Source organism: Primulina tabacum, chromosome 1 (genome assembly GCF_025594145.1).
Source record: "Primulina tabacum isolate GXHZ01 chromosome 1, ASM2559414v2, whole genome shotgun sequence".
Lineage (NCBI taxonomy): Eukaryota > Viridiplantae > Streptophyta > Magnoliopsida > Lamiales > Gesneriaceae > Primulina > Primulina tabacum.
In genome coordinates, this window is record NC_134550.1 from 11,428,056 (window position 1) to 11,455,847 (window position 27,792).

The 27,792-nt window shown below is 33.5% G+C and overlaps 2 protein-coding genes and 1 long non-coding RNA gene across 3 annotated transcripts; all 3 read left to right on the forward strand.

Annotated features, from left to right (window-relative positions):
- Positions 1 to 4,012: 4,012 nt before the first annotated feature.
- Positions 4,013 to 4,876, forward strand: LOC142541432 (indole-3-acetic acid-induced protein ARG7-like). Its single transcript, XM_075647969.1, has one exon. It carries the CDS (start codon positions 4,417 to 4,419, stop codon positions 4,690 to 4,692), a length of 276 nt encoding a protein of 91 aa, XP_075504084.1. The 5' UTR covers positions 4,013 to 4,416; the 3' UTR covers positions 4,693 to 4,876.
- A 12,026-nt stretch (positions 4,877 to 16,902) lies between these two features.
- LOC142504882 (auxin-induced protein 15A-like) lies at positions 16,903 to 17,187 on the forward strand. Its single transcript, XM_075617729.1, has one exon. The coding sequence runs from the start codon at positions 16,903 to 16,905 to the stop codon at positions 17,185 to 17,187; it is 285 nt and encodes a 94-aa protein (XP_075473844.1).
- Positions 17,188 to 24,181: 6,994 nt separating this feature from the next.
- On the forward strand, positions 24,182 to 27,626 carry LOC142517911 (uncharacterized). The gene is made up of 3 exons (XR_012813426.1): positions 24,182 to 24,317; positions 27,129 to 27,200; positions 27,325 to 27,626. It is a non-coding gene; the product is annotated as an uncharacterized LOC142517911 (long non-coding RNA).
- Positions 27,627 to 27,792: the final 166 nt, after the last annotated feature.

Genomic DNA, 27,792 nt, shown 5'->3' on the forward strand with positions numbered 1-27,792 from the left:
TTATTGTTGCACAAACGTAAATCTTACTAAAGCAGAAGGCTCAAAAAGTGAAGGCGAAAGAGGAAGCTGTTTGTGAAGCAAATGGAAACTAAGAAGATTAGTTTTTTTATGATTGTTGATGGTTCTGAAATGGGAAATGCGTTGTATATATACATAGATGATTGCTCAAATGTCGAATCTTTTGAGAAGCCAGTAGATCAGTTGTGGCTGGCAATATTTGAGAAACATATGCACATGAAGAATAACATGGTTTTGTTCTCCATTGATGGCCATAAATCATGTTGGAGTCATTGTTGCCTACCAACTCCTACGACAAGAAATCGAAGGGCCCTGCCAAAATAAAACAGCTAATGGTGATTTACATCTTTCTTTGGATTCTTTTGGTTGATCTGCATATATATGCTACGGTTGCTACCTGTTAATTACTTGGTGCCACATAAAATTCACTTGGACCCATATGTATTATATAATCCGAGAACTTTAACTACAAGTTGCGTGTCTTTTGGCCGTAATGCTTGCTGAAACATAAGTGGCATTTCAGTGTTTTGGCCATAGAAAAAATCCGAAATAAATCTTTTACTACTAAAAGTAAAATCAGATTTTGAATCTCAGACGACACGAGTTTAAAATTTGACAGAGGAAATGGAGTAATTTCTACAGTACAGCAATCCAGAAGAATGTTTTTTCATGAATGTAACAGTGGAATAGAAAATAAGCTTAATGTGCCTTGATCAATGACCATTATTATTTATTGTGATAATCAAAATTACCATTAGAAAACAATGCAATATGTTGATCTCTCATGGGGGAAGTGCAAGTACAGAATCTGGCGAATTGTAGTAGAAATTAGAAGATTTCTTGAATATCTATGAAAGGAAAATTCTTGTATTACAGGCATGTACACATGTGTAGAACTCAAACTCACAAAGGGTTCTTCCTATCAGGGGATATGGTGTAAGGAAAAGGTAAAAAGAACATGTTCCTCGTTGGATCTAGCTACTGTACATATCTTCTAAATTTTCTTCAAACTTATTAAAACTATATGTCATGTTCTGCCCAAGCGAATGGAAACGTCGACAAATAGATCCTCGGTACTAGGGATTGTAAGACCACTAGCTGGATGGTAAAATCTATATTCTTCTTCGGCTAGACATAGAAAGTCCTGGAACGAAGGGTCGTCTAGGTATTGTACTTGAATGGCTAATCGGAGCTGAGAAGTATGGGATACATAGATAAATTTAAGAGTCATTTATCTTTAAACATCTAGTGGATATGTTATCAGTTAACTGGTGAAATTTGAGATTGACAAGCACGTGACTATCACATGAATTTGTCTTCCAATCATGATAAATTATTATGATGCACCAGCCATTATCAGAACCATATTTCCCCACCACCTTAATATACAAAGTCTTGCAGGACCTTACTCAAATAACACATATTACGATAAGCTAACCTCTAAAAGACTTCCTGGGATTCATTGGATCAGCATATAATTAGTTAAGTCACCCCACCAAAATTTAATCTTGTTGTCTGCTAATCTTGATCGGGTCATGTGGGCATAGCTAATCAGAATTTACGGTAGGCTGTCCTAAAAAGAACCAGCGTACCTTATGATTCTTAAACTTAATCCAAATGCCTTGATTCTGTTGGGGACCCCATAAATATATTATCATACTAAGGACTACTTCTATCCTGATAACTCACTTTAATCTCAAGTGGGATTTCTTCCGTTTGTTATGATAAGTGAAAAAATTTGATCCGAATATTTCAAGAATGTTCTTGCATTCATTTTTTCATTTCGTTACATTTGTCATCTTCCGATAAAATGTACATGACTGGCTGTGAGCATATACCCTCAAACTAGCTAACTAGCATACAAATTTCTACTCTAAAAGAATAGTCCCAAACGATAAGTTAGATCAATGAAGGCAAGGAATTGTGAGTCCACGGTCCACCCATTGGATAACAGAACCTGAATTTTTCTTCAGCATTATTTAACAAATCTTGGAACAAAAGATCGATCAGGTATGATATCGGAACAACAAATCGTTGTTTATTCTCATTCTCCCCAATATAAATTACAAAATATACTTTTGGAACATCAGCTGATCCGTTTGAGCTTGATCTTCTTTCACTCGATAAATAAAGTCTAAGTATTTGTCGAATGTTCATTATTGTTTGAAGGGAAATATAATTTCCATATTATATTTATTTCTCAAGATATATTTTTCCTTATTGATATGATATTTAATATGTATTATGATTTTGTCCTTTCTAGATAATTATGTTAAGATTTTATTGTGATATGATTTCTTCCTTGAATTTAATTTCCTATTGATAAGATTATGTGGAATATTGGGTTTTACTTTTCTAGATATTATCTTTGTGATAAATATCTTCTAGATATAATATGTATGATGATGATTTACATGATATGATATTATTGATTTGTTTCTAATAGAATTCTTGTTTACCATATCTTATATATTTCTTTATGGAAGATAAACTCTAGGAGAGATGAAAGTTATATATAAGAGGTGATCAATGTGAGGTGATTGGGGGTGAATAGAGAGAAGATTGTAGAGAGAGTGACTAAGAAAAATTCATAGAGTTTTAGTGGAGGAGTTTTTTTTTTGTGGGAAAGTTTTCGTGTGAGGTTCTTGGAGTCTTTCGTGGGAGATTTTCGTGGTGCTCTCCTCTCTCAATCATCTACACTTACACGCACTTGTGCACGCCGTGAAAAAGTGAGAGAAATAATCCTTCGAGGGACGTGCTGTTTTGATGAGTCCAGATACCAGGTGTTGCCGTGAATATTGGGAACATCTGCAGACAACATCTGTGAAGAAGTTGGCTGAAGACAGTTTTCGTGGATTCCCTTTTGGCATCACATTTTTAGCTTTCTTGATTAAGCTTTTATTATAGTTATTTGTTTTAGAAAGCATTTGTTTTCTCAACTTGTTGAGGAAATTGATTTTAGTCTTAATCACTAGTGATAGTTTTTTGTGTAAACATTGTGGTTTTCTAGTGATTAATTTTTGCCATAAGGCACCGCACAAGTATTTATACTTGTGCAAATTTAATCTTGTCCATCTATTCATTTAAAGTCAATTTGTGTTATTAATTTTCCGCTGTATGTAGATGTTGTCCGAGATGTTGTAACATCTGGCACAACACCTAATTCTGACAAAACACTGAATTTACTATTTTAAATCCAATTCTGATATTTTCATTATTTTTTATATATGTCGGACAAAATAAATCCTTACATTGTTGTATCGAAGCAAGTCTTACTAAAGAAAAAGGTGTATATAAAACCGAACAGATTGTTTGTTGAAGCAAGTGAAGGCTGAAAATATCAAGTTTTGATGGATTGTTGATGGTTTTGAGATGAGAAAAGGTGTTGTGTATATAGATAGATGAGTGAGTAACCATCATTTGGTTCAAGAAAGTAGTTCGAATTGAGTGAACAAGAGGCCGGTAGATGAGTGGTGGCTGGAGAAATTTGGGAAACAAAGCCACATAGGAATAACATGGTTTTGTCTTCTTCTAATCACTACAATTCATGTTGGAGACATTGTTCCCTACTAATTTCAGCAACAATCACTCAAAGGGTCCTCAAACAAATCACTTGAATTTTCTTTGGATCCCTTTAATCTGTCTCATTCTAGTCACCTACGAACCTTATATTTATCTCGATTAATAATTTAAAAAAAAACTAGATTTATTAACCACGTTGACTGTCTTCTATCCCACAGGCAGAGGCATGTGAAATGAGAACATGACATATTATACTTGAAATGAGTGAACTACTTCATTATAAAGTCTTTATTTTTCTACCATATATTGAAATGGATAATGTTTGCTGAACTGTAAATTGTATTTTATTCTTTATCACGTAAATGAAATCTAAAATAAATCTTAATTCTTGTTTTAAAAAATGCATCAGTTAAGTATACTCGTTCTTTGTATTCGAGATGTTTCTCTGTAAGTTTTGTTGATATATGGGTTGGGGTTATGTAATTTCAAGGAAATCAATTGAAGCACTCCAAAGAAAATTATGAATCTCATATCATTGGATAATTTATTTCGGCAGGGCCCTTCGAGTTCTTGTCGTAGGAGATGATAGGGAACAATGAGTCCAACGTGATTTATGATCATTCATGGAAGACAAAACCATGTTATTCTTCATGTGCTTATGTTTCTCAAATTTTGCCAGCCATAACTCATCCAATGGCCTCTCGCCCACTCAAATGGAAATACTTTCTTGAAATATTTGACATTTAAACATTCATCTATCTATATATACAACACATTTCCCAGTTCAAAACCATCAGCAATCATCAAAACACTGATCTTCCTCAGTTTCCATTTGCTTCACAAATAAAAGCATTCCTTTCTGAGTGTACAATAACAATGGCTATTAGACAAATCCTTAGACGTTCTTTGTCAAGTGAAAGCAGATCAAATTCGGTTGATGTTCCAAAGGGACATTGTGCTGTTTATGTAGGGGAGAGTGAAAATAAGCAACGTTTTGTGATTCCACTATCATATTTGAACAACCCTTTATTTCAAGATTTGTTAAACCAAGCCGAAGAAGAATTCGGGTTCTATCATCCAATGGGCAAACTCACCATTCCTTGCAGCGAAGATTTATTTATTGATCTCACTTCTAGATTGAGCAGAATATGATAATATGGAGTAGTAAACTACATTTAGAGAGTAGAATTTTGTATGCTTCCCTTTGGGGATTCTTGTCGATCTTCGATCGGTGTATATATTCGATTGCGGATGATAAATCCTTGAAACAAAATACCATGTGAAATATTTATTACATCACAATTTTTGCTTATACTCAGAAGAAATATTACATTTATTTGTATTCTTTGATAGAATACTCAGCAAGATCTCTGATATAACACCAACTCTTCGCAAGCATCATTGAAGGCATGGTTGAAAACTGATTAAGACCAATAAAATCACATAATTATCAAAATAATGATAATATCGAATCTGATTCAATCCACTTGTGACAAACAGCAGAAAATCTCCTGATTTCTAAGATTTAGTTCAATCATTAAACCGAGCATATGTAACTATTCTCCATATCCACAAGATAATGAGAGGATTTTTAACGGCCGATAAAATTCTTAAATTAATAGAGATTAACATTTCTTGTTGTTGGGAAAGATAGCCAAGTTAAATAACTTTTCGTGCAGCGAAAGGGTTGATTCTTTTCCCTTTAGCGGTAATATCAGATCAAAATATTTTCACGATATCAACAATGATAATAGTTATGAAGAAAACGGCACAAGGATTTTTACGTGGAAAACTCAAATTAGGGAAAAAACCACGAGACTGAAGTACAACAAAAGAAATCTCCACTATATCAATAATGGGTACAAATCGTTCCTAAAACAATAGGAGATAACAACAACTCTCCCTAGAACAACTTAGGGGACACCAAGAACTTCAAGAATAATTATTCTTGGATGACACACACTCAATCTCACTTTCAAAGTGGAACTCACACAATTCTAATCATATAGAAAATTCTTTCTGATGTGCAAGATCGGACATTGCCGCAACCACAGAGCATACTAAAATTTATCTAAATGACTAGGCTATACAACACTCAAATGCTCGTGTTTTTGCTTGTCTTGGGATGGATTGAATGGATGCAAATGTATGGTATTTATAAGAAAAATTTTGGGTTTGGTGAAGTGTGAATGATGGATGCATTTTCAAAGTTTGGTAGCCTAACTTTGAACCAAACTTTGAAAAATGGTTTGAACAAAAATAAGGCTTAATTTTCAACACTTGTTCATCTGATCTTTACAAATGTGTGCTAAAGTTCTTAAATTAAATTAATGTCTATTCTCTATTTTCGGGATCTATGAATGATCCCGTTCGACTGGCCATACTTGCGGAAGACCGATGATGAGCTCATGACATTCATCGCAATTATATGTAAAATAACAGTCCAACATTTCTTCAATATTCATATCTTATAAAAAAATATATTTTGGTTGTGTTGGTCCACGTGCAGTCAATTTGATATAATAAATACAAAAATAAACAATAAACTGGACACCGAGATTTACTTGGAAAACCCTTAAAAATTATTAGAGTAAAACCACGAGCAAGATGAAAAGAATTACTCTATAATATTTTTACGCTCACTGTGTTTCCAAAGAGAACACACACTCTCTTAATACTGGAGAACAAATACCTCATAAATATTACAGAACTAAGCACTCAAATGTTATAGGATGAGAGAAAACTCGAAGAATGGATGATTTCATTCGTAATGAAAGGGAAGCTCTATTTAAAATCGAATTTTGAGGTGTGAAACCGCGTGCATTTGTTAAATTGCATATGAAATTTCCTTCCTTCTGCAACTTTTCAATGCAGTCTGCAAAATACGACCCGTCATTTCCTCAAAATTAATTTTCACAGGAAATGCAACAGGTTGTTGACATCATTTATCCTTTGTGGCATTCTTGTATTATATATCTCTATACTAAATTATCTTTGTTGTTGACATTGTTTGTCCTTTGGGATAAAAGGGATACATATATGAATGAGAAAATAGTTGTATCAAATTTATGAGCCTATTTTGGATTAAAGAAAATGATATGATTGAATTTATAGTTTCATCCTTTAATGATTAAGCAACCAAACATAACCGGATAGTATATCTATATCACATATGGCCTGCTTGAGGGATTTATAGTAGCCAAATGTATAATTTTGGTCGGGAAAACATGGTTGATGGATATTATCATAAATGTTAATGTGAATTTCTAACTAAAATTAGGGAGATCGAAAGAATTTTAAGAAAATTGCAGTTTGTTGCTGAAATTGGTAGGGAACAATGTCTCCAACATGATTTATGGTCATTAATTCAAGACAAAACCATGTTATCCTTCATGTGCTTATGTTTCTCAAAATTCCTTCAGCCACAGCTGATCCACTGGCCTCTCGACCACTCAACTCGAACTACTTTCTTTAATTATATGACAATTACTCATTCATCTATTTATATATACAACGCATTTCTCAGCTCAAAACAATAACAAACCATCAAAAAAAACTTAAATCTTTTCAGCCTTCACTTGCTTCACTGAATAATCCATTCATTTTCAGTCTCCTCTAGCTTTAGCTAGACTTAATTCTATATAGCGACAATGGCCATTCGACAAATCCTCAGACGTTCTTTATCGAGTGAAAGAAGATCGAACTCGAACGGTTCATCTTATGTCCCGAAGGGACATTTCGTTGTTTATATTGGGGAGAGCGAGAGTAAACAACGATTTGTTGTTCCAATATCATACCTAAACGATCCTTCATTTCAAGATTTGTTAAGTAAAGCTGAAGAAGAATTTGGGTTCTGTCATCCAAAGGGTGGAATCACCATTCCTTGCTCCGAAGATTTATTCATTGATCTAACCTCTCGTTTGGGAAGATAGTGACCATATTTGGACTACAACACTTTAGAGTAGAAACTTGTATGCTCGTTAGCTAGTTTGAGGTTCTCATCTCTTTTATATGTTCACAATCATGTAAATGTTGTTGGGAGCAGGCAATCGAAATTAAATTATGAGTAAAAGAACATTTTTGGCATATATAATATGGAGCCAATTTTTCAGATGTTCATAAAACTTTCGAGACATTTATTAAACAATTCGAACAACGATTTCAAATTCATCGATCCAAACTAACCATAGCTCTAACATATACATGGACTCGAGAATGTAAAATATGAAACATAGATGAGAGAATATATATTTATGTCGACGATTTTTGTCATTAATTGTCTGCGAATATGCTCCGACTTAGTTGAGGTGAGCTGCAGAAAGCCATGAATTACCTCGAGAAAACTTGCACGATTTCTTTAAGTTGTAATTGTTTTTATTATTGTTAATAACTGATATCTATGCTAAGATCGGATTTGGCTCGGACAGTATCAGTGCATAGCAAAAAGAGAAGGGAGAGTACATAACGTAAGGATTAGGCCATTACCTCTAACAACAAAAATACCAAAATGACCAATGTGTTCTTACAAAAGATCGATTTTATAAATTTTCAATGACGAAACATAGGATGTTTAGTAAATTATACCTTTGTGAATTAAATCACTGGACTCCAACTAATCCGATATAAACGGATTAGCTTTTGTTGATTCCCTACGAACTTTCTTCGATGAAATCCTCCTATCTATCAAGTCCACGACTAGATAGTATGTTATCTTCCAATTTGCACTAGAAAATATAGAAGATATTTCGCGTAGGAGAAGAAAAATTGAGAGACGGCACAATATTTATTTTCAAAAGGGGTTGGCCGATTTTTGTTTTCTTTGGAGGTGGAATTCTCGAATGATTGAGGTAGGTGGCTAGGTTTTTTGACTTGCAAACACTTATTTATAATTAAGTCAAAGCCTAATTACACAATTAACATTAATGGGCTTGATTTAACTAATTGGGCTAGTCCAACTAGTTTGATTAATTTAATCAAAGTCCATTATACTTTAATTATTTAATATGTTAGACTTGTACCCTTACAAGCCCATTAAACATATTATCCACCATATTTAATTTATTAATTAATCGACTCAACTTTTGAGCTTAATAAATTAAATACATTATAAATTCAACATTTGAATTTATTATTTAAATTATAAATTCAAATCCTTGAATTTTTATCACCTCCAAAATTTAATATTTAGTAAACCCAACATTTGAGTTTAATAAATAAATTCTCAAATTTTATAAATTCAACTCCTTGAATTTATTCTCTCAAAATTTAATTATCATAAATTCAACTCCTTGAATTTACTATATAATATAAATTCAACTTCTTGAATTTATTCTCTCAACGAGAACAAACGATCCAGTACTTGTGTGACCCTCAATGGTTCAGGGATACAGCTAGCCAGTGGGTTCACAACTCCTTGTGATTCAGAATAACATTTATTCTTATTCGGGCTTACCCTAGTTAGCCCCATTCTTTTAATCAACATTTTGATCAAGAATGTCAGAACTCATTTCTGATTGCACCCATCGGATCATGGTAAGAGCGTCTAGTAGCATCGCCCCATGATCCCCTAGGTATCACTGATAGTGCCTACAAGAACCAGTCGATTATGATTAACGTACAGTATGGTTTCTTCATCTCAAATATTCCGATCGAATCTGCAACCATTGGTTCATCGAGGGTTGCATATTAATTCGATAACTATGTGTTACATATAATAGTGGCATCGCGTGTACTATTGGAGAACTCCTTCTGCAACGTACATCTCATACTCTGGCCAGAGATTCCATGCACTATTATTACATCAGATCACATAGGATATCCACATCCGTAGGTGAGCGGTGAATCCCCGACTACAATGCACCGGCTCCTATATGTGTCGCAACTGTACCCAATCTCGCCACCTGATGACTCTCCTGGAGCCGGTAAATGAGTCAAAGCACAGCCCTAGCATATAGAGCCTCAGTGTTGTCCCGGGTCGTAAGGACTAATGGTGTACAATCATAACCACGGACTTATCCTCTCGATGAATGATAACCACTTGGAAAGTCCGAGGGAGGGTTGTTCGGTATAACCATCATATGACTACACATCTGTATGTTTGGACATCTCTATGCCCTTACCAAGAAACGCAGTACACAACATCACAGATGCTAGTCTCGAGCTCAAGCGACCTTTATCCATGTTTTAGGCGGCTGAATCGACTAGGAACGAATTTAGAATATGCGGTGTTTACAAATGAGTTTCAACATCGAATTACGATTCATTTGTATTAAAGCATAATCAAGGACTTTATCTATGCTACTTGCATGGGTATACATATAAAGTATAACGAAACCATGAAAAGTTAAATTATATTAAAATAAAGATTGTTTATTTCACTTGAGTAAATAAATTTCCTAGCCAACAGTTGGCTTACAGGACATCTACTCTAACACTTTTGATTGTAGAATTTCGTTGAAGAAAATAATTAAATTTCTCCTCGTAAAGGCTCAGTTAGCCAATGCATTAGCCACCATATTTCCTTCCCAAAAAATTTGAGAGAATATTATGGGTCATGAATAATAAATCTTCTAGATTTGGGATTGGAAAAAGATTTGCTTCCAATGTATTTATCGTTTGCTCAACGCCAAATGCTAAATTGGTCCTTCAAGAATTTAACAGTGGCATGTGACACATCACATGATTTTTGTTTTCAACTCATATTCATGAATTAAGACCTCAAAATGTGTTGCAGAGCACAAGGCCCCGTCATTTGTCATAACAAACAGCAGAAATCCCACTTGAGGTTAAGGTGAATTATTCGGATCAGTCCTTAGTCTGATAATATATTTATGGGGTCTCCGAAAGAACCAAGACATCTGAATTCTTATGCTCACATGACAACAAGATTAAATTTTGGTGGGATGACTGGACTAACATGAATTATTTCAGTTGGGTCCTGTAAGACTTTGTGGCTTAAGGTGGTGGGGAAGACGTTTTTGAAATGACTGATTGTTGGCGGGAGTCTCTCAATTAGCCAGCTGTGGTTGGCAAGCTATGGAAATCTTAGATTTAGGAATCCCGTCATTCAAGGGATTGTAGCCGTAAATATTGTACAGACATAGAAGAAATTCCTAAAATAGTTTTTTTGTATCTCTATATATTGTACTCAATTCTATGGTATCAATGAGAAAAAGAAAAATATATGTTTGACATGGTATCAGAGCATGATCTTGGGTTCCCTCTGTTTTGATCGAGTAAGGGACAAGATTTTGATTGGCATCCATGGCTGACTCCACCGAAAACAGCCTTGATAATCTAGCATCAAAAATGACGGAGGCTTTGTCAAGGGTCCAGACCTCTTTCTCTCCCATCACTGATTCCCCGATGGTTCCAATCAACATTAAATTGGAGGGGTCCAACTATGGATTATGGTCCCAGGTTGTTGAGATGTATATCTCAGGAAAAGACAAATTGGGATACATCAATGGAGACTATCCCCAACCACCAGAAACTGACCCCTCCTTTCGTAAATGGCGCACTGAGAATGCCATGGTGAAAGGCTGGTTGATCAACTCAATGGACCACTCCTTGGTGGTGAACTTCATTCGCTATCCAATAGCTAAACAGGTATGGGATTCTGCTGCAACAACTTACTTTGATGGAACTGACACCTCACAGGTATACGAGCTCCGACGTCGTGTATTTCGAATGAAACAAGCAGGAGGATCAATAGAAAAATACTATAACGACCTATAGGGTCTGTGGCGAGAGATCGATTTTCGCCGACCGAATCCAATGAAATGTGCAAGTGACATACAAAGCTACAACTCCATTTTACAGGAGGAGCGAGTATACACGTTTCTTGATGGGCTAGATGATCGATTGGATCATGTTCGGAGCGATGTTCTTCGCTTGAAACCTTTTCCTTCCATTGAGCAGGCATATGCTCACATTCGAAGGGAAGATCTCCGACAATCTGTAATGATCTCGGGAGTAGAATCAGTGGCTAGTGGTGCTGCTATGGCCATCAAAGGCGTGAAATCTGGCCAACCACAAAGGCCTGGGTCCTTTTCACGATCAAAAGGTCATTCTGATGGGAATAAGTGCACTCACTGTGGGAGTACAAAACATACTCGAGAAACATGTTTCAAATTACATGGCTACCCAGACTGGTGGCACGAATTACAAGCCCGAAAGAAACGAGATGCTCTTGCAACTGAAGATGGCCCAAGTCGAGCAGCAGGTGTCCATGGCTGGATCTCAACTATCTCTTATTCCCGTGGCTGAAACTTCTACCTCAACCCCAGATCAAGGTAATTGTGGTCAAGTTTTTTTCAGCTCTACCACTCCGAAGGATGGTGCCTGGATTATCGACTCCAGAGCGACGCATCATATGACATTTGATTCAAATGACTTCTCCAACACTATTCAGCCACGGAGGACTTGCATCGCCAATGCCAATGGGGCTTGTGAAAACCCAAATTTTTGGGCATGTAATTAATTAATTAAATATAGACATGTATAAGAATTTATTTTCGAGTTATAATAAATTCGAAAATATAAATAATACATGGTATTGGAAATTCCAAGCCAATAAATACATGAAATTCAAAATTCAGTACAAATCATATATTAATTTCGAAATAAGGCTGGATATCAATAAAATTTGGAAGAAAATATTGCATACAAGGCATCTTTTCTCAACAAAGAAGGATATCAATATGTGTGGAAGGAGCATCTCGATATATATGGAAGAAATATCATTGGAATTATGGTAGAAGTATCAAACCGGTTATTGTAAGATTTTTACCACCCCTCTATAAATAGGAGAAGCTCCCATTCAGAATTTACACTGAAATTTTCGAATTTCTTCCCCAATTTTCGAAATTTTCTCCCAAAAATTCTGCACGAGTCATCAAAATTCTATCAAAGCTCAGAAATTCGTTTCTCTTGCTCAGGTGCTTGGAATCTGATCTCCACCGTTCAGAATATGCTTCCATATGTTTTGAATAACATATCCAAATTTCAGCAAAATCCAACGGTTACTTTTTTGTTTATAGCCTTTGAAAAAAAACTGCTCAGATTTTAGGCAGGAATTCAGCATACCTACGGTTTTTCTGTATGAACAGGCCTAAACGACTTTCAAACCCGATCTCCACCGTTCATAATATATTTAACGTACTTGTGAACGTACTGTAAAATTTTGAGTTCGATCCAACGGTGAAATAAGGCGCAGTGAATTTTTCAAAGACGGATGATTTTCCAGTAGATGTCCTGCTGCGTCTTCGAGGGGTTGGTTGCATGATTCTTCTATAGTTTCAGAGTTCTTCACGTTTTCTTCCAGTCTAAGGTAAATGGGCTTGTTTTAAAGATTAAACTTTCATTTATGCATATTTATTTCGTGTGTTTTTGAAAATACAGTCGAGTACATGTTATTTTCCTACTCCTTCTTGTGTTGTTGTCATTCGTTTTTAAGTACTGTGAGGAGTCGACTGTATATGGGTGGGAATCCCAACCATGACGTACCCTTACGCGGTGGGGGACATAACCGCTATACGGCCTCGCCCCCTTAGAGGAGTAAAAATTAGGGACTGATATCAGTAAACCATAGAAAGTGGATGAATCTCAGTGCTGGTAAATGTTATGCATGTGATATGAATGATGTTATGTAAGTGCAAGTCATGTGATTTTCGAAATTATGCATGTTGTTATATTGTGCTCGAACGGCCCCCACTTGCTGAGTGACGACAATATCACTCACCCCTTATTTACTCTCCCCAGATAAATCAGAAAAGAAAATCGAGGAGGATGAGCAAGACCAGTTTTGGGGCTGATAATAAGATGATTCAAGAAGTTTATTTTAGTTTTGGCCTAGTAAGTTGTAAAAGCTTCCGCATATTATTTTTATCATTTTAAGAATCTACGTTGTAAAGACAATCTTTTGATTGATTATGAGTAATAAACTGGTTTTTGGTTTATACTGTACTACGAGGCTTGTTGTTTTCAATTGTGTGGTTGTAAAACAACGCCGGTGTCAACTAACCCCGGTCTCGGGACGTGTCAGGGCTACTTATCCAGTCACAGGGCTGGAACAGTGCCACTGTCTCCCTCTCTCTCTCTAACTCACACACTTCTTGTTCCATCTCTCTCCAACAAATTTATGTCTGTGAGTCAAGTTACTGAAGAGCTTAATTGTGTTGTGCTGATGTACTCAAATTTTTGTCTTCTTCAGGATGTTCTCAGCAAGGAGATCATTGGGCGTGGTACTAAGAGGAGGGGATTGTACTACCTTACTGTGAAACATGTATCAAGGCTAAAAGCCAACGAGTTTCTTATCCAGTTATCTTGAATAAAATTAATACTCCATTTGCTTTGGTACACTCCGATGTGTGGGGACCATCCCCGATACCTACTTCCTCTGGTCACCGTTGGTTTGTAATTTTTGTTGACGATTGTACTCGAATGACATGGCTCTATCAAATAAAAACTAAAGATGAAGTTTTCACCATTTTTCAAGCATTTCATGCCATGGTTCAGACTCAATTTTCCTCCAAGATAAAAATTCTTCGTTCTGATAATGGTGGCGAATTCATCAATCACAGATTTCAGTCCTATTTCCAACAAAATGGCCTCCTCCATGAGACCTCATGCTCTCAAACACCGCAACAAAAATGGCGTCGCCGAGAGGAAAAATCGGCATATCTTGGAAACATCTCGTTCCCTACTCCTTGGAGCAAGGGTGCCAAGTTACCATTGGGGGGATGCTGTGGCCACTGCCGTGTACTTAATCAACCGTATGCCATCTAAAGTTTTACACTTTAAAACTCCCTTACAGATCCTCTCTACTCATATATCCCTTCCCTCAATTTTGATGCTTCCTCCTAGAATTTTTGGATGTGTTGCTTTTGTCCACCTCCACAAGAATCAACGTACCAAACTGGACCCATGTGCGGTCCGGTGCTTATTTTTGGGATATGGTTTACACAAAAAAGGCTTCAAGTGCTATGACCCCGCTACCAACCGAACCTATGTCACCATGGAAGTTACATTCCTTGAGTCTGAGAATTTCTATCCTTCATCAATACCCAATTCCTCTCTTCAGGGGGGAGACTCAAGTAGAAGAGACGAATTGGTTGATGGCCCCCGTGGGTGAGCATAGAACTGGAAATAGAGAGGTTGAATCGAATGAGGTACCACTAGAAATTGAATATGTCGAATCTGGAAATGAAGAAGCAGGAAATACAGAGCATACTCAGTCCCCTCACTCCTCAGTACCCGAAGACCCTTCTCCTTCTGAGAATGTCCCTGAGGTAAGTACTTCTGATACACCTTTACATGCTAATATTTTGGATTCCTCTACTAGTTATGTGTTGCCTTTTAGACACAATCATGGGAAACCACCGAACATATACAACCCAGATGAAGAAGGTAGAAAGCCCAAGTACCCAATTTCACATTATGTATCTACTCAAGGTCTGTCAAAGCCGCTCGAGACTTTCACTCAAACACTATCCTCTTGCCATATTCCCAGTAGCGTTGAAGAGGCGTTGTCTGATCCAAAGTGGGCACAAGCAATGCAAGAAGAACTAGAAGCCTTAAAGAAAAATAATACCTAGGAAATTGGTCCCATTACCAGAGGGAAAGAAATTAGTGGGATGCAAATGGGTGTTCTCGATAAAATACAAGGCTGATGGATCAATTGAGCACTACAAGGCGAGACTTGTAGCGAAAGGTTTTACCCAAACATATGGCGTAGACTACTTAGAAACCTTCTCACCCGTAGCCAAACTCAATACCGTTAGAGTTCTACTATCTCTTGCAGCAAATTTGGACTGGCCACTACATCAACTCGATGTGAAGAATGCTTTCCTTCACGGTAATCTTGATGAGGAAGTATACATGGATGTTCCGCCAAGTTATACAGGAACTGCTGGGAACAAAATTGTTTGTAAATTGGAGAAGGCATTGTATGGACTAAAACAGTCACCGCGAGCATGGTTTGGCCGACTTAGTTCAGCAATGAAGAAGTATGGCTAGCGCCAAAGTAACTCTGACCATACTCTCTTCTTGAAACACCGACAAAGCAAGGTGACGGCGTTAATAGTCTATGTGGACGACATGATAATTACGGGGGACGACACTGATGAGATCTCGAGGCTACAAGAACAACTGTCTAATGAATTCGAGATAAAGAACTTGGGAAGACTTAGGTATTTTTTGGGAATACAAGTGGCGAGATCTAAAAATGGCATATTCCTCTCTCAACGAAAATACGTACTAGATTTATTGACGGAAGTTGGATTACTAGAGTGTAAACCTGTGGATACGCCGATTGTGCAGAATCATAGACTTGGAGAATATTCGGACCAGGTGCCAGCTGATAAGGTGAGGTATCAAAGACTAGTGGGGAAGCTCATTTACTTATCTCACACTCGTCCAGACATTGCTTACGCTGTAAGTGTGGTAAGCCAATTTATGCATAATCCGAGTGAAGAACATATGGGTGCCGTAACTCGAATTCTCCGCTACCTAAAATCATCACCAGGAAAAGGATTGATGTTCTCCAAGAATACTCATATGAATATTGAAGGGTACACCGATGTGGATTGGGCTGGGAATATCTCGGATAGAAAGTCTACTTCAGGCTACTTTACATTTGTGGGAGGAAACTTAGTTACATGGAGGAGTAAAAAGCAGAAGGTGGTAGCCCTATCCAGCGCTGAAGCTGAGTTCCGAGGCATGGCGAAAGGATTATGTGAGCTTCTTTGGCTTAGAGGTCTGCTAACAGAGGTCGGCTTTCCTCCTGACTCTGCAATGAACTTATTCTGCGATAACAAAGCTGCCATCGACATATCTCACAACCCAATTCAACACGACCGCACCAAGCACGTGGAGATAGATCGACATTTCATCAAACAGAACCTGGATGAGAAGATCATCCAGTTCCCTTTTGTTAAATCTGAAAATCAGTTAGCAGACATTCTTACCAAGGCAGTTTCCAGCAGGAACTTCAATGACTCACTTGACTAGTTAGGTGTTGGAGATATCTACACACCAACTTGAGGGGGAGTGTTGGCGGGAGTCTCTCAATTAGCCAGCTGTGGTTGGCAAGCTATGGAAATCTTAGATTTAGGAATCCCGTCATTCAAGGGATTGTAGCCGTAAATATTGTGCAGACATAGAAGAAATTCCTAAAATAGTTTTTTTGTATCTCTATATATTGTACTCAATTTCTATGGTATCAATGAGAAAAAGAAAAATATATGTTTGACACTGATGATTCAATTATATTGCTTTTCATATAATCTGATGATTGACAGACAAATTCATGTGATTCTTCTTGTGCTCTTGTTTATCTTTAATTTACATTTTAATACAGAAATGGTCATTCGACAAATACTTAAACGATCTTTATCAAGTGAGAAAAGATCGAATTCGACTGGATCATCTGATGTTCCAAAAGGATATTGTGTTGTTTATGTTGGGGAGAGTGAATATAAGCAAGGATTTGTCATTCCCATATCATATTTCAATAATCTTTCATTTCAAGATTTGCTACGTCAAGCTGAAGAAGAATACGGATTTTGTCATCCAATGGGAGGCCTCGCCATTCCTTACAGTGAAGATTTGTTTGTTGATGTCACCTCTCGCTTGAGCAGAACATGATATATTAATGAATAGATTTTAGTCTTTTTAGCATAGAAATTTATATATTAGTCAGCTAGTTTGAGCTAGGAATTATAGTTCTCTTATCCGTTCAAATAAATTTATTCGAAATTATAAATATACAAGAAAAGTTTGGTAATTAATGAATATTCTGCTAGGAATGCATCCGTTAACAACTTTGAGTCTTGTAAGATGCAACCTATAATGTAATATGAGACAATGAGATGCTGAATTTACTTTTCTTAAGGGGGAGAAAAGATGGTGTTAGCGGAACACCAAACTTTGTTCTATTTGAGGCTAAAAATAGGTCTCTCTAATGACTGTGTACTGATGCAATTCTTTTATCCACATTTAATTTTACTAGCAAGAAGCACGTTCAATACAAATTATATGATAAAAATTAAAATTTTGATTTTCTAAAAAAATAAATTGAATCATTTTGTTATTTATTTAAGTTAAATATCTTGTTATATAAATTAATAAATTAATTAAAAACTTATATAATTTATTTTCAAATTTTTTGTCAAATTATTATTCCAACGATTAATTTTATGTTATATAATAAATTATAATTAGCATAATATATAGAACCAAATGAATTGAAAGAAATTTTTAAAAAATATATATCCAAACATCACGAATCAATCAAATTATGGACTTTATCAATGCATAAACCATAATTCACAAGCATACTAACGATAGATAATTATCAATTTAAAATATCATGACGACTCATCAAAACAAAATGAAAACTAATGAAATAATAATATTGATAGTAAAATATAACTCATAATATTTCAAATAAATAATATTTAAACACTTACATAGTTTTTTTACCTTTTGTTTTTAGAATTTTATATAATAGATGATTAATTTTATATCAAAATCGATCTTTTATAAACTACTTCGATGATTATTAATTTCTTGTTAAATATAATTTTAAAATAATAAATAAATCAATATATATAATGAAATACACACTTAAATAAGATTTTATGGTAAATATCAAATAAAATCTAATAAACTAATACAATAATTATTAAATATAAATTTTAAACTACCGGAATGATTTTCACATAAAAATTTGAAATATAATCAAAGAAATAAACTTGCAAAAAAAATGTTATTTTTTGTATTTGTTAAATTAGTTAGTTTGATTTCAAAATAAATAAATAAATAAAGATGTTAAAATATCATATGTAAAAGCTCTAATACTTTGACAGATATTAATCAATTATCATTATAATTTATATTTATTATAAAAATTATGTCATATATTATTTTTTACAGTAGAAATAAATTTCGTGTGTCATCAAAATATTATCAAAACTAATGAAATAATAATATTGATAGTAAACTATAGCTCATAATATTTAATTTAAAAATATCTAACCTCCTACAGAACTTTTTACCTTTTATTTTTAGAATTCTATACCATAGATAATTTATTTTATATCAGCATTATTATACACACAACACACAACACACACACACACACATATACAACACACACACACACACACACACACATATATATTATGTATTTTTATGTGTTTAGTACTTATATATGTATGTTCATTGGACATTTCAAACTATTTGTTTTTTATGATCTATTTTTAATATCAAATGGGTCATAGTATTGGACATTTGAAATCATTTGTTTTTAAGTTTTAGAGTTTTATCATAATCAAATTATATGTAATATTTCTATCACCTACTTGACTGTAGATTTTTTTTATTTTTTTAAAATTTCATAAATAATTAAGCAAACATATATATAAATTAAAAATTATAAATCAAAAGTTCGCATACTACCAAATTTTGTGTATTGAATTTATATATTTGTCTGACATATAATTTTTCTGAAAATTACTATTATTATCTTTTTTAAAATATTAAATAAATTATTTATACAATATGTGAGACGATGAAATTAATTCTTTAACAGTTATGTCTTAAATTTATATATTATGAGAGTTGATTTTGGAACTGAAGTCAAGAAAAATTTTAGTTTTAATTTTGGTTTAAGTGTTTTGTAAACCATGGTCGAGTCCACTAGGAGTGGGAAAAAATACCGAATTTTCGGTATACCGAGGTTACCGTATCGAAAAATACCGAATTTATCGAAATTTTTGGTATACCGAAATTTTCGGTACGGTATGGTACCGATACCGAAATATTCGGTACGGTAACGGTATGGAATTTGAATTTTTCGGTATATACCGAAATGCCGAAATAATATATATAAATTTAAAAATATATAATATTTTTAAACAATAAAGTTAAATTATTAAAAAATATTGGGTAATTTTTTTAGTATAAAACCATACATATAGATACCGTATCAAAATAAAGAATTTAACTTTTGTTTGGACTCATCATGTTGGAATAGTCCAAATCAAAGTTCACTTAAGCAACTCAGCTCATAGTTGAGAATTTAAACTGTTGAGAAGTCTTATATCTGTCGCCTAACCTTACAGCTACCTAGAGGACTTGATGTTGGACCTCGACTTGTTAAAAAGCTAACAAACTTTAAAAATCACAGGACCTCAGACATTGTTGCAAAGATAGCGGATGAAGAAGTCGAACGTGTTGCGGTTGAAGTTTATTGATGTTCATTGATGTGTTGGATCTCCAGACACATGTTGCGGTTGATGTTTATTGTCTTGATGGATTTGTTTTGCATATATATTTCTTGGTCTCTTTGACTGTCTTGAGAGATTTGTTTGTATTGGTTATCACTGGCCTTGGAATTACAAGAGAATGAATTTTTTATATATATTTTCGGTATGATGGTATTTTACCGATACCGTACAGAAATTTCAGCACGGTACGGTAACGGTATCATTTTTCTCATACCAATATTTCCGGTACGATATACGGTATCCAAAATTTCGATACGGTATACCGTACCAACCACCTCTAGAGTCCACACCGGATTGGATTGAAAGGTTTGAAACTGGAATAATCATAGTCAAATGCAATATTTCTATCACCTACTCGACTGTATATTTTTTTATTTTCTTTAAATTTTATAAATAATTAAAAAAAAAAAAATATATATATATATATATATATAAATTAAAAATTATAAATCAAAAGTTCGCATACTACCAAATTTTGTGTATTGAATTTATATATTTGTCTGACATATAATTTTTCTGAAAATTGCTATTATTATCCATTTTTTAATATTAAATAAAATAGTTATACAATATGTGAGACGTTGAAATTAATTGTTAAACAGTTATGCCTTAAATTTATATATTATGAGAGCTGATTTTGGAACTGAAGTCAAGAAAAATTTTATTCTGATTTTGGTTTCAGTGTTCTTGAAAACATTGGTCGAGTATACCTTTAGATCCTTATTGCCTAAATCTTGAACATTCTTAACAGATGTTTCAAATACTACCAAATTTTGTTTATTGAATGTATAAATTTAAAATTCTATATACTTTATAATGAGTCATTTCATTATGAATATAACTCGACTTTTTTTTCTCTCATGCTCGTTTACAATTGGAAAATTTTCTATCATCCACACATTTAAATGTATATGGAATGAAATAATTTTTTTTAAAATTAAATAGAATGAAATATGATATAATTAAATATTATAATGAAAAATAGATAAGGGAAAAAAATCAAAAGCATAAAACCATAACCCCTAAAACGTGGTTAATTAGTATTATTTAATAAACTAAGTGTGAAATTACCACATATATTACTTGATAATGGAAATAAGTAAATACATCCACACATTTATATGTATATAGAATGAAATAAATGTTTTTTAAAAATGAAATAAAATGAAATATGATATAATTAAATATTATAATGAAAAAAGAAAAGGGAAAAAAGTCAAACGCGAATGAAATAAATTTTTTTTAAATGAAATATGACATAATTAAATATTATAATGAAAAATAGATAAGAGAAAAAAGTGAAAAACATAAAACCATAACCACTATTCAATTTTTACATAACTTATTTTCAAATTTTATTATGTTGTAATTTTCTATTTAAAAAATAAAAACAATACTATGATCCTCAATGTTTAATGAGTTCAAAAAATAAATGCACCAATTAAATGAATAACCACCCCATTAACTTCTAGAGATTCAATACCCCAAATTTGACCCTAAATTTTACCTACTTCTTCCACAAATGCCCATGCAAGTAATACAAACAATAAATAGTTTTTGGGCAATGTAGTAAAATCACAATGCAAAAATTTTGCCCATCATCCACACTTTTATAGGTACTAGGTAAAGACACGTGCGACGCACGTGAAAATACATTTCTATTATCAATAATTAATTAAAGAAATGAGATCAGAAGAGATTAATTTACAAAAAATTATATATTAATGATTTTCATGCTATTTTAGTCAATAAAAAATGAGTAACGCTACATGTACAACCAAATTTGTACAATAATTCTTACAATATAAAAAAATTACAGAAATTTCATTTATCAAAATCTCGTGATAAATTAAATATAAAATCTCATTACATAATAACAAAATCTCACGATATAATTGTTGTAAATATCACAGTACGATATATTGGTTGTACCTTTAGCATTATCCGTAGGAAATTCAATGTAATATAATTTGTACTACATGTATTATAAAATGAGTGCAAAAGATATTTGTTTAAAAATTTTATGTGTTATAAATCTAAGGTTATTCTTGAATGGAAGGATTTCAAATCCATGAATTTCAATACATTCAAATGTATTCTTGTTATTTAGAGAAGTAACATCGTAAACTTCAAATCTACTCATTTCATGTTTATATAGTAGTATTTCATGTTAATTATGATATATTTCAAGTCCACCCAATAATTATGTCATTTGAAATTCATTCTACTCTATATAAATAATAATAATATGTAAATAAGTCATATGTAAATTCAAGATTTGACATATTGTTTCATTGTTAACAATAAAATTATAATTCTAATCCTTGAATTTGAAATCAATTTATCCAAGCGCAATCTAAATAAATTAATAATTGTTGAAAAACATATTAGTAATAAATATTATAATTTTGTATAAATTAGACATAGGAGAAAATATAATATAAAATTGATATCACAATAGTTATTAAAATTATATTTGAGAGAGAAAAAAATATAATATTACATAACGTTGACCACTTATTTTACCACGTGTTACTGATTTATGAAAAATAAAAATATAATATAGATAATATATATTCTAAACCTTAAATTAAATTATTGTGTCAAATTTTTTCTTCTTTTATATTTTCAATTTATATTGCTTTCACGATTTTATTTTTGTCATCAGTTTTTTTTTTTCTTCTCTATGAAAAAACAAAATTCTCGTCATCTTCATTACCAAATCTTACGGTGCTGTCGACATCGATCATTTGCATTTTCATATCTGTATTTTTTGATTATTTTGTTGGACGACTTTTTTTATAATAATTTTGATGCTGAAAATCTTTCCCTGCAATACTTTCATTATCCTCAATATTTATTCTTGTGTTGTTATTTCAATGTTGTTACAATTGAGACAATTGATAATTGTCTTTTTTTCTTTTTAATTTCTTGTTGTTCGGATTCTACTGATATCTTTTTGTATTAAATGTTTTCTTTGTTGAAATTTTTTCTTATATTTTGAATTTCTTCAATTATAAATTACTTAAATCGTTTTGTCTATTATGAGAAGAAATGTTTATTTTTTTCTATTTGATGCCTCTACAAATCTCCAGACAAATGAAGTGTTTTGTAGAAAAAATTTTGTTTCATGTACAAGCAAATAAAACCATAGAATTTTGTTATTTCAGTCTTCTATAAATTATGTTTCTTTTTTGTAAAAAATATTTTAACTTAATCTACAAGCAAATAAACCAATGAATTTTGGTTATTCTATCTTCCAGACAACTGACAAAATATGATTTAATTAATATTATATTATATTTATAAAAAAGTGTTCAACTCTTAATGATATAACATATTTATGCAATATGTTATGTAGGACCGAGCGCTTGCCGTTTTACCAACAGCTATAGCTGGTGGTAATGGTACCACTCAAATCTTTTAAACCGCACAGCAGCTCAAGCACCACGGTTCGATTGCTCAACCAAGCAAGGACAATTATTGCACCCAACAATCTCCCTCCCAATAATTGCATTCCTTGCAATCAATGAGAATCAGACCTTGGCTCTGATACCAATTGTAGGACTGAGCGCTTGCCGTTTTACCAACAGCTATAGCTGGTGGTAATGGTGCAACTCAAATCTTTTAAACCGTACAACAGCTCAAGCACCACGGTTCGATTGCTCTACCAAGCCAGGACAACTATAAATGACATTGCAGCGATTTACAATTTTTGGCAACCATATTTTCTTAGTAGAAGAATTCTTGACTACGGTGTTGTGCTTGGTGTTGTGGAACACCCGATTTGAATGCCAATTCAAGTAGTCATTTCTTAGCTTGCAGCAGAAGGGTTTGATGTGCCCAAGCTTAAGGTAGTAGTGACAGATAAAATGTCGCTTTCTTTGCTTTGGTTTGTACGTTGGCACTGGCTTCTTGATTTGTAACCTCTTCACTGGAGGGTCAACTTTCAAAGGAGAGGAAGATGCACTGTTTTGTCTCGGCCTCTGTTCCGAGGCCGACTAGGGATGGACGTTTGTGATCGGGTATTGGGTACTGACCCGACCCGATCGGGTAATAACCAATCGGGTCGGGTATTTAGTAAGAAATTAAAATGGGGTTAAAACCCGAACCCGACATTTGTATTTCGGGTTTGTCTCGGGTAGTTCAATACTACCTGAAAAAAAAATCGGGTACTCGCTATTAAAATATTTGTAAAATATATATATATATATATATATATATATATTATATTGTTTTTATATTTTAAATTAAAGAATAAAAACTAAATCCCCAAACCTTGTCTTCAATTTTTCCCTTACTGACTACGTTTCTGCTCCAGTCTCCAGGCTCCTTCATCTTCTCGTCTACGGGCTGCAAGGCTAAGGAACAAGCACTCTCGCTCGAGCCTCCAGTCTTCTCTCACTGTTTCTGCTCCAGCCTCCAGTCTTCTCTCACTGTACAAGCACTCTCGCTCGAGCCTCAGCAGTCGGCTCTCGGTGGAAGGTCGATTCTTTCACTGTCATAATTCATGCCTTCTTTGTTTTAATTTGGATTTCTGTTTGAGTACTTGGATTTTTGTATTTTTGTTTGACAGTTTGAGCACTTGGATCATTTGTATTTCACTGTACAAGCACTCTCGAATAGTTTGAGCATTTGGATTTCTTAATTTGAAAAAAAATTGGTAGATCTGATGCTATACAATGAGAAGCTCTTCCCCTTTATGGAATTCGAACTCTCTTGGATTTCTGTTTGAGCATTTTACTCAAAAAATTGGTATATGTGATGTTATAATGCTACAGCTAGCTATCTTTTATGCCATTTTATGAGTATTTTGGACCAAGTTGATCCTTTAGCTTGGAAGTTGGATATTTTGGTCCAACATAAATTTTTTGAGTTCATACAGACTACATCTATCTTTTATGCCATTTTTTTTATGGAATTCGAACTCTCTTAGATGAATTCTTTTGGCATTTGAACTCTATAAATTTCAGTCGCATTTTCCCACATCCAACAATAATTTTCCCCTATTATCCTACTGTCTTTGATCACACAATTATTATTTATGCCTACCTTATTGAATATTTTGGATTTCAGAAATTTATTGTGTAAATGGAAAGTGTAATAGATCATCTAATGGAAGAAGCTGATAATGCCGATGAGAACAAGAACAATGATGTTGATTTTGTGGAAGATTTAGATAATGATGATGATAAAGATGAAGTGAAACCCGAGTCTAAAAAAAGAGCTAGGAAAGATATGACCTCTAGATCACAATATTGGGAACACTTTGAAAAATTCTACTGTGAAAGTGACAAGGTGCAAAAAGATAGGTGCAAATATTGTTGTAGAGAGATTAAGGCAGATCCAAAAATACATGGGACTCGAGCTTTACAGAATCACTTCGCTTCTTGTAAAAAAACCTCATGAAGTTGCAACTAATCAAGCTCGGATTTCTTTTCAACCATCAATAGATGATCCGAAAGAAGCGCAAATTGGTACTTGGAAATTTGATCAGAACAAATTAAGAGAGGCACTAACTTATTGGTTGATTGTCGATGAACTTCCTTTCAAAACAGTTGAGAACAAAGGTTTTAGACACTTCATGTCAATTGCATGTCCAATGTTTAGCATTCCTTCTCGAAGGACAACAACCAAGGATGTTTATAATTTGTACATGAATGAAAAAGTGCAGTTGATGTCTTTTATGAAACAACATGGTCCAAGAGTTTCTATAACTACAGACACATGGACATCGATACAGAAAGTGAATTATATGTGTCTAACTGCTCATTTCATTGATGATGAATGGACTTTGGAAAAGAAAATTTTGAATTTTTGTCCGATTTCTGGACATAAAAGTGATGATGTGGGTAAAGCAGTTGAAAAATGTTTATTTGATTGGAGAATTGATAAAATATTTACCATCACAATTGATAATGCCTCATCAAATGATGGTGCAATAACATATTTGCAAAAAAAGGTTTGACAATTGAAAAACAAATATTTTAGGGGGAAAATATTAACACATGCGATGTATTGCACATATTGTCAACTTTATTGTGAAGAATGGTCTGAAAAGGGAAAGACGAACATTTAGCTATCTCTCAAATTAGAGGAGCAGTGAGGTATATCCGAAACTCGCCAGCAAGGTATAAAAGATTTTGTCAATGTGTTGAGATCGAAAAGATAGATACAAAGAAATTGTCAAGTCTTGATGTACCTACAAGATGGAACTCAACATATCTAATGTTAGAGGCAGCAATATCTTTGAAAAGAGCATTTGATTCGTATGCCGATATAGATCTTGCCTACGTAAATGATCTCTTGAAACCACCGTATGATGGGATTCCATCGGAATATGATTGGGAAAGGGCTAGTTTGTTGGTCAAGTTTCTTGGACACTTTTACAAGCTCACTTTGGCAATTTCTTGCTTTCTATATGTCACTTCGAACACCATATTTCATGAAATAAGTGCTGTTGACATGCTTCTAAAACAGTGGTTAGTAAACGATGATTTTGAACTAAGTGAAATGTCAAGAAAAATGAAAGAGAAGTTTGACAAGTATTGGGGTTCGATTGAAAAAAATGAACATGATGTTATACTATGCAAGTGATTCTTGATCCTCGTCACAAATTAGAGTTTGTTGAGTTTTTATTTGATACAATGTATGATGATATCATGAAGAGCGTGATGATGAAGGAAAAAGTGAAGAGTGGAATGCAAGAAATTTTTTTCTATTATAAAGTGACACATGGAACTCCAAGAAGTCCAGTACATTCTGCATTAGGTTCTACATCATTTTCAAAAGATTCTCAATCTAATAATTCTATGACTTCTCGAACATACTTGAAAGATGAGTTTAGAACATACAAACTTGGTGGGAAAAAAGAATATGTGAAGTCAGAATTGGAGAAATATCTAGGTGAGGATCTTGAGGATTATGATGAAAATTTTGACATCCTTCAGTGGTGGAAAGTCAATTCTCCCAGATTTCCTATTCTTTCTCGATTGACACGTGATATCTTACTATTCTTGTCTCCACTGTTGCTTCGGAAGTAACATTTAGTACAGGTGGTCGTGTTTTGGATGCTTTTAGAAGTTCATTGTCTCCTAGAATAGTTCAAGCTTTGGTATGTACCCAAGATTGGCTGAGGTTAGATTCCAAGCCTATATGCGTGGAGGAAGATTTGGCTGAAATCGAAATACTTGAGAAAGACATATTTTTTCTCTCTGTACTTTTCTATATTTATTCTTAATGGTTATGTTTTATTCTCTAATGACTAATCTTTTTGTTTTTCTTTTTTTGGCATAGAATTAACAAACTCAAGGAAGGATTCAACCATAATTGATATATAATTATGAAAAACATCAACAATCAATTATTGTAAGTTTTTAAAGTTTAAATTCATTATATTCGATGACTGTAAATTTTTAAAATTTAAATTCTTTATATTTATCTACTTTAATATTGATTGTCTTAGAAAACTAATAAAATTATAACATTTCAGGTACTTTGATTTGATTGAATTTTGAGTCTTTGAGTCAGTCCTGAATTGGAAGATAATATATTTGGACAGATGATGCTTTAGGCTTGGAAGTTGGAAGATGATTTACCTCTTGTTTTAATTTATTGTTGATGATTTGAAGAAGTTGATGTTTTACTTTCGAAGATGACTGGATTGGATTAATATGTGATGTATTTTTTGCCTGTGGTGAATTCAAGTGGTTTTGCCTTTGATTGGAATGTTTTTTATTTAAATTGATTGTCTTTAATCAGCTTATTATTATTTCAAAGTGATGGATTTTTTATTGTGTTGAATTAATGTTGTTTTGATTGGCATATGTTTTATTTAGATTCATGGTTTTCCAACAACTTTTTATTGTTGTTGTGCTATTTTGTTCAGAATATGTATTTATATATATATATATATATTGAGAGATAAAGAAGATAAATTTTTGACTTAAATTTCGGGTAT